Source organism: Sinocyclocheilus anshuiensis, unplaced genomic scaffold (assembly GCF_001515605.1).
Source record: "Sinocyclocheilus anshuiensis isolate Anshui unplaced genomic scaffold, SAMN03320099.WGS_v1.1 scaffold454, whole genome shotgun sequence".
Classification (NCBI taxonomy): domain Eukaryota; kingdom Metazoa; phylum Chordata; class Actinopteri; order Cypriniformes; family Cyprinidae; genus Sinocyclocheilus; species Sinocyclocheilus anshuiensis.
Window position 1 is genome coordinate 2669039 of NW_015548217.1, and position 8938 is coordinate 2677976.

The window sequence follows — 8938 nt, forward strand, 5'->3', positions numbered from 1 at the left end:
TAGTATCATTGTTGTCAGAAGTTCACCATTCACAGATTCTCAATTTTATTTATGAATTGTTCCAGTCCTAGATTTGTTAAAATTTCATAAATTGTAATGATTCTGTCTATACATTTTTCTCTCCTTTGCTCCTCTGGTTTGTCTGTCAGATGTGGCTCTCAGCTTACAGTTGAAGAAGGTCTTGAGATCTCATTGGCAAACTCGTCCGTTTGACAGGATCAAACCGCTGAAGAAGATCTCTCTCAAACACAAGCTCTCCATCACACCTTCCTCCTCCTTCCTCTCTAAACACAAATTCAGACTGTCAAACTCGCATGCGGCTGCAGTCCGTAAGTACACACACATTTCTACTCACAGCCACTGACTGTGAAAGAGTGACTGAAGCCATTCATTATTCATTCTTTCTCTCTGTCAGGGTTGGCCCGTCACAAGAGCAGGTCGCAGAGGCTGCACAGGCTGCAGGTGGACAACATCTCATGTGTCCCAAAGCTGGACACACTCACACCCTGCAGGCCGGATCGTGTACTGCACCAGAGTCACAGCAGGAAGAGGGTCAGAGAGCATTCACTGGACAGAGCAGACTGTGAGTGCAATGCTTTCCATACAAACATGACCCTAAATATGTCTTAAACGGCCTGTCTAATGAATGCTTCTGGTTATTTCAGCTATGCACAGTTACTGACAGCAGCATAAAATAAAGCATGCAGTCATAAAATCCCGTTTCAGTAGACTGAAGAGCACCCAGGGTCAGATATTAATGGGGGCTTGGGGCAAAAAAGACACCAAAAATGAATGCAAGATACCAGGGTAAATAACGCCCCTGTACAATTCAACTGAAACAGTCATGACTGTCATGTTGAAGTGAAATGTGAACATAAAAAGTCTTGATTATGGCATTACATTTAGATATTGTATTATAATAAGTATTCATCAAGGGCATTCATTTTTTTGTCAAAATATTGCAGCCCTATCCTGTAATGAGGTCTTGTTTTTAACTTTATAAGTTACTTTATGTAGGCTATTTAAAATGATATTAATGTCATACCATTATGCCATGTCGGATGCAGCTCTTGTGCCACCTTTGCAAGTCAAGTCACCTTTATTTCTATAGCGCTTTATACAATACAGATTGTTTCAAAGCAGTTTTACAGTGATAAACAAGGAAATAGTGATTCAGTGATGCAAACAAAAAATTCAATTCTACCGAAAAGCTGCTCTAAAAAGACGAGAGTAAATAGTGTAAAATTACTTTTGTTCATAACATTTTATTGATAAAATACTGTAGTATTCTGATTGATTAAATCAATTCATTCATGAATTGATTGAAATATGGTCTCTTAATGCAAAAGTACATTTTTGACCATGGTACCAAACAGCTCAGTGAGACCAACACAACACACCATCAACACACCATTTAATTTGAAATTAAAGGCACAATATATAAGATTTTTTTTTTTTAAATATCCAAAAACTACTAGAACAGTGTTATATATTTTGCTGACTTGTGTACTTGCATTATCCCAAATGTTTGTTTATTTTGAATACGCGCCCTCTAGCGGCGAAAAATTACATATTGTACCTTTAAATGGTCAATAAGCACATATGAGTGTCTTATATGTGTATATATCTTTTTTCATTTTTCCTTTCCTCATATAGCACCAAAAGTGGTGATGGATGCATGTCCAAGTCCATGTGCGTCTCTGTCCAGCCTTCACTCCTCCAACACCAGTCCCTTGACCAGACAGCTCTCCCTCCCCGTTGAGAGCAGCACTCCTCTGGGAAACAGCGTGGTACGTTCATTATTTTCTGTACAATAGTTTTGGTCTGAGCCAAAAGCGTTCTTGACATGTGGCACAGTTAAACTTTAAGTGACTCGAGTTTGAATCCCAGCTTGTGGGACAGCCACATCCCCCTTCCCCCTCCACTTTGCTTCCTAGCCAATCAACAGTATACTGTCTAATATTGGCAAAAACATGCCAAAATAAATCTTAGTGCAGTCTTAAATGGTTCTTAACACATAGGGCTTAAATTTAGGGATGAAAGAACAGGAATCATAATATGTCCTAATAGTGATTGTTAAACTTTATATTTAAACAAATGTCAGCATTGTACATTCAAAGTCAGAATACGCTGCTCTTGTCAGGATTTTAAATAGAGCTCATGTGTTCACTTTTCATTTATGTTTTAAACAGCCCGTTCGGAGAAGAAGAGGTGAGAGTCCGTTTGATATCAACAACATTGTCATTCCAATGTCAGTGGCCGCCACCACCAGAGTGGAGAAGCTTCAGTACAAGGAAATTCTCACACCCAGGTGTGTCTCCAAGTCACTCACAGTGCCTCCATTAAAGCTGACTGTATCATATTTGATACGCAAATTTATAAGCCCTAAAATGATTAACATGATCAAAACGCTCTAAAAAACCTGTTACACACAATCGACTACATGCTTTTTGCCATCTGATTGATTGTTTAGACTTTTATAGCAAGTAAAAGGCCTTTCAGTATAGTTATAAAAACGTTGCCCTTCAGGTGTCTTTTTGCTGTGAAAAGATTTTTATAAAGTAAATGTAAAAACAGTCTTAAGAATTTAAAGATAAACACTTATTAGACTGAAATAATTTGAGTTTACTTGACTATTCATACATATTATTATTATTATTATTGTATTATTATTTATTTATTTTTGAAAAATCGTGTTAAATATGACATGATACATCAGGTGTTTGAGGCCTTTGAGGAACATTCATTTGTTCATCTCTCAATCATTATTGTATTGCATTGCATTCTATGTTTTGCCCCCACATTAAACACTACAGAGCTTTGATCTTATAAACTAAACATTAAATATCATCCTATTATGACATATTATTGAGAGAGATAAAGTGACAGCTGATATTTGTATCATTTTATTAAGTAGTCTGTTACATTGTTATAAAGATCCCATTGATTTACATTACAAGCTATTGGAATTTAATCTTTTTGGCCATATAAATATCAGCAAATGCCCCAGTTGCATAATTTTGTTCAGTTTGGAATATTGAGGTGTTTTCCTTCTCAAGTTTGAGCTCCATATTCTCACTATCATACTATATGGGTCATAAAATCCTGATGTATCAAATATGATACTGAACAAAAAACACACATGCAAACATTTTTTTTTAATTTTGTCTAAAGGTTTAATAAACTGTTCCATTTCAAACATCTGCTCTACTCACACTTATTTCTCTGTTGTTCAGATGGAGGGAAGTGGACATTTTAGTCAAACCATTGGCAGAGGAAGACAATAACATTCCGGTATAACAGCCATCTGTTTTTTCCTCCACTCATTTCCCATATATTCCAATTCAACCTCTTGTCGATCCTTATTTGTGATGTGACCCAATGATTCATCCGTGTAGGTGGAGGACCTTTCAGAAGGAGCGTTCGCTAAACTCCACCAGACGTTAGAGGATCAGGAGCGCTCTCGCTGGCGATGGACGGCTCTCGCACCCGCCAAGAGGAGAGGCAGCAGGTACCTGCCCTACTTGATCTTATCAGACAACGTTTTTCCTGTTTTGTGAGTTTATAGTTAACCATGTCGTTCCACAGGTCCTATAAATCCCTGGATGGGCGAACGACACCATCAATAGTGGGAACGAACCCTTCGACGCCTCAGCCCTCATCCCCAGACGCAAGTCACTTCCACCTCCTGCAGGACTACGGGCCGGTGCAGTCACCCCTGAGCCCACCCAGCCCAGACACGCCGTGCTCCCGCGACGCACACACACCTCACACCAGAGACACACACAGACTGCTGTACAGCGAAGACACGTGCGGTTCCACTTCAGACTGCACCTTTGAGGAGATGGTAACATACACGCATTCTCACGCCAGTTTCATGATCATCATCCTGCTCGTTTTCTCCATAGAAAAAAATTGAAATGAAAAAATGCGCTTCTATTTTACATCCTGCTTTCTAAAGAGCAATCTATTGTAAGCGCTAGTATTTCTGGAAAAGTGTTTATCTTTTTTGTCTTTGTCTCATCGCTACAGTCGCAGCTTAATCAATTAAGTGAACATTTTTACCTTCGGTTAACATTTAATAGTGGGTATGAAAAATGTAAAAATGGACTTCCAACTTGATACAATGTAAAAAAAAAAAAACTTTAAATAATTCAAAATAATTTTTTACTTTTTTGGCCTTACAGGAACAGTGTAAAAGACAATTATTTAATTTAGTAAGATTTTGAAGCATTGTTTTTATATAACATAACAAAACATAAATGTGTCTATAGATGAAAATAAACTATTGTTTAGTCAAAAGTTTGTCTTTTCAGAAAATATAGCAAAAACGAATTATTTAAATAATTCTGTAAATTATATAAATATTATTACAATTTAAAATGACTCGTTTCTGTTTTAATATCTTAAATTCCTGTGATCAAAACTGAATTTTTAGCATCATTACTCCAGTCTTCAGTGTCACATGATCATTCAGAAATCACAAAACCAGTCTTAAAGGGTTAGTTCACCAAAAAATGAAAATTAGCCCACAAATTACTCACCCTCAAGTCATACTAGGTGTATATGACTTTCTTCTTTCAGACGAATCCAGTTGGGAGTTATATTAAAAATTGTCTTTGATCTTTCAAGCTGTTTAATGCCACTCAGCGGGTGTTGCAGTGCTTCAGTCCAAAAGAAGTTAAATAAAAAGCGCACATCCATAAAAAAAGTGTCTCACATGGCTCCGGGGGGTGAACAAAGGCCTCCTGTAGCGAATCGATGCGTTTTTGTAAGAAAAATATCCATATTCAAAACGTAATAATCAATTTAATGTAGCTTGAGCCAACAGTTGTACACGGGAGCAGTTCCGGGAGGATGACATATGAGGTCGGCTTTGCGCATGCGCCGCTCAGAAGTGCCGACCTCATACGTCATCAGCTGCTTCCGTGTAGCTACATTAAAGTGATTTTGGGGTTAGTATAATAACAGTAGTATATTTTATGATATTTATATTTAAAATTAATTGCTTTTTTGTTGTTAGAGATCAAAACTTAACTCTTCAATGTGTTTTGTTTTATAAAATGGGAATGTGGAAATAAGAAAATACATACAGAAACACCATTTAATTTCTTTACTACAAATTCTATTCTTAACACCCTGTGTTTTTTTACCCTGACAGACGGTCCAGCCTTGGGAACCCAGGAGTTTTCCTTTACCTGAGGACCCGATAGTGGAGCCCGAGACGGACAAGAGTCAACCGAGCTTTCCTACAGGCTTCAGAGCTGACGCCCACTGCAGGGCGGAGTCAGAGAGCGACGCTTCCTCGCCGTGACGATCAACTGATTAACGACCTTAAAACCACAACTCCTATGGCATTAATTGAGAAGAAAACTCATACTAATCAAAACAAACAAATAAAAAAAATCTGTCAGGACTTCTGTTGTTTGATATTCAAACATCACCCAATTATTTTCACAGTTTTTAGTGAATATTACCGAACATAGAAAGCTAAACCTGTCTTCTAAAACTCTTTTCTCAGAAGAAAAAATGTAAACGAGATGTATGAAAGTTGTTTCCATAAATGTTTTCATAGTCAGCTAAATATATCATTGGGACTTGGTGTGGTATTCTAACCTGTCAGGTGAACACTATGTAGTGCACTGTGTAGCAGACTTAAGAGGGCTTGACCAAAGGGTGCCTCTCTGCTGACTTATATATGTATGCTTGTGTTGTGAAGTGACAAACCAAAACCCGACGAAAATACTTGTCCGTGTTATTCTCGATTGACGGTCACGTTCCAAGCAGAGATCTCCTCAGTGAAAAAGCACTTCACAGGGTGTCAATATCTTGCTCGCTTCCTCGACCCTCCCTTTTTAATCATTTCCCACCAGCATATGGAGTGTGGCTATGCTGATGGTCATGGCATTATGTATCTCAGTGTTAATGGAGAAATTGCAAGCTCTGCGAAACAAAGCCTTTTAGTGCACATTAGTTTAGCTCTCACACTTGGGCCCTTACGTGTTCCAGGCTCCTTCTACATCATCTGTTGAGGTTGTACTTTGTATTCCTTCTGAAAGGAGCCAGATGTTTCACACAGACCTGCCCCTCAGGTTATGCAGTTGTATGGAAACTTGTGTTAACAAGACGTATGCTTTTCTTTCACTTTGTCGGTGTGACCCCATATTAGTGTTCTTTTTCCGCACTGTCGCCCCTTCGAGAATCTACTTGCTATGCAACTCAACATTATTGTTGTGGCCCTGTCCTTTTTCTTTTTCATACAATCACAATTGTCTTTTTTAAATTTCTTTGATGTGTCTTTCTCTTCATAGCTGTTTGAGACAGGTTTCATTGTAATTCAGACTGTTTCAGATGTTAAATCATTTGCAGAAAAAAAAAAGAAAAACACCCTTTTGTAAATAGTACCATTAAAACAAATCAAACTCCATTCAGGTTGTAGGTCTCATCACTGTGCTGTAACGATAAAACAACCAACCTTATTGATTTTCTGACACATCTCCTACATTGGAGGCAAGCGTAGAAACTGATGCCTTGTTTGTGCTTGTGCTGCTCCTGACAACAGGGGAAAAGGATTTTCAAGGCCTGGTGCAGACGTGTGAGAAATTGCATATTCGGCTATTAAGAAAATGGCAGGACTTGATTTTATCCATCGGGAGTTAATTAGATCATGAAGAGGTTACACAGGAGTATGGAGCCATACCTGAATGCTCCTTGCAAATAATTATGGAGGACCACAGGCTTTTTCCACACCAAGTACAATAACTAAAACTATAAAGACTGAATTATTGTAATTCTATGAGAATATGGAAAGATAACACAGAGGAACGAAATCTTCGGAATCATTTTCAGAACGGTTTATTTTTTCTCTCCAGTTGATGTTTGGTAAAACATTGACAGCCAATCAGAATCCACCACATTTAAACCGTTCAAGCATTTAAAGCGGCAGGTGAGCGCGCCAATACAAGAAACTGAACGATAGCTTGCGTTTGTGTGGACGCTAGGCTAATGTAATTATCATCATGGTTATCTTTGTTGTCGTTATTGGTGTAAACAGCTTTATTGCTACCAACTGAAACACTGCCAACACACTATTGAGAAGACTGACTGGGACAAGGTCATGTTTTCCAACGGTAAGTTGTCTTTCTTTCTTTCTTTTTTAGACTTTTTGAGTAATATTTATGTTAAATGGACATTTAAATGGCTCTAACTTACTGACAATATTTTAAGGTGTCAATGCTGTTTTACCTGAAAAATAACAATTTCAAAAATCGAAACTGCTTTTGATGATAAACAAACCCTTAATGACACATCATCCTATATTCCAAGAAATTACACATCTTTGCGAAATTTAATAGCTCCTGTTTATACTTGGGCCAAAATAAATTAGGCCTACTGAATTTTAGTTTAAACAAATAAATTAAATTAAATTGAAATGTTTACTTAGGTTTACTCTTTTAAAATATTTTTGACTCTAATGCTGGGTTGGGGAAAAAAACATTTTACACTTATATTTTATGTATAAATGTGTACACTGAAAAACAGATTTTTTTTTCATATTTGTGTCTCAAATTTGACATATACATTATTTAGGCCAGGATATACCCAGGCAGCTGCATTGGGGAGCAAGGGGGTCTATTTTTGGCCTACTTTTTTGAAATGTTGAATGATGAACATAGTGAGACCAAAAATATGTATTAAGAAAGTGAACTGGGTCAGTTTTGATTTCATGTTCACTTTAACAAGGAATCGTTCATGCTACATTTTCCTTCTAAGCCCTTTGAATTCTGGTTTAAAGGGACAGTTCAGCCAAAAATGAAAATTCTGTCATCATTTACTCACTCTCAAGTTGTTCCAAATCTGTGAGTTTTTTTTTCCTTTAGCTGAACACAAAAGAAGACATTTTGAAGAACGTTGGTAACAAAATAGTTCGGTAGCCATTGTTTTTTTCCCATACTGTAAAGATCTATAAATGGCTACCAGCAACAGTTTGGTTACCAACATTCTTCAAAATATCTTTTATATTTGGCAGAAGAAAGAAATTCCTACAGGTTTGTCAATGACAGAATTTTCATTTTTTTGGTGAACTTTCCTTTTAAGCCAGTTAAGTCATAAAAACAAAAGTATCAGGCCATTTGCTTAATATCCTTTATTTCCAAATTCACATGTACATCAACAAGAATCATTGTAAACCAGTTATTAATAAAACACACAAACAATATTGACAACTACAGTTCCCAAGCTAAAATTTACAACTGCAAAAATGGTGTATGGAGTCAATGTCAACAGGATGGCAAAACTGCACCCAGAACCATGTCGAAGGTGTGCTATAGAGTGAGACATTTAAACCAAAGGACCGACTGACTTTCTTTCCCTCTTCCTGTCCGCTGAACACTCGCTTCCCCTCTCATCACAACATCAAAACCGTAACAAGCAGCTTATCCCATATCCAAGCTCTCCCGACCTTCCCAAAAACACCCTAGTCAGAAAACGTTCAGAAACTTGTTGCCAATTCATGGAAAAACTCAGCATGCAGATTAAAATGTTGCAGGCATGGTTTCTGAACTTCTCTGCTTATTTTTTTGAAGTCTCTTCAAGTCCTTATATAACCATACAGTCATAAACATACATTAAATATCTAATGGTAGTTACACGGCTCCATCTCCAACACAAAGAAACAGGGGTCGCCGTCTGAGTAGTGCTCTTTTCCACTACTATCTACATAGATTCCTAATAACATCAGCGATTATGGGATATACGCAAGTAGAGGCAACGCAGTATCTCGGGCTGCTTACATGAAATGCATGCAAGGAGCAAAAATCATGTGGAGTGGTTCAAAGCTCATTAAACATTCTGCGATAGTGCAGGGGAGAGAATTTAAGCCATATGATTGGCTGAGGTCATTACATCATTGTTCAGTACAACAGAAGACCTTGACTTA

General features: G+C 37.5%; 1 protein-coding gene across 2 annotated transcripts in view; it reads left to right on the forward strand.

The window, feature by feature from the left end:
• The window catches only part of LOC107654021 (KAT8 regulatory NSL complex subunit 1-like), a 25988-nt gene extending 19567 nt beyond the window's left edge, over positions 1–6421 (forward strand). For both annotated transcript variants that reach the window (XM_016440903.1, XM_016440904.1), the window contains exons 7-14: positions 150–329; positions 416–583; positions 1657–1790; positions 2193–2311; positions 3237–3294; positions 3399–3511; positions 3589–3847; positions 5162–6421. In XM_016440903.1, coding sequence (XP_016296389.1) covers positions 150–329; positions 416–583; positions 1657–1790; positions 2193–2311; positions 3237–3294; positions 3399–3511; positions 3589–3847; positions 5162–5314 — 1184 coding nt within the window. In that variant the 3' untranslated portion in view covers positions 5315–6421. The remainder of the gene's footprint in view (positions 1–149; positions 330–415; positions 584–1656; positions 1791–2192; positions 2312–3236; positions 3295–3398; positions 3512–3588; positions 3848–5161) is intronic.
• Positions 6422–8938: the final 2517 nt, after the last annotated feature.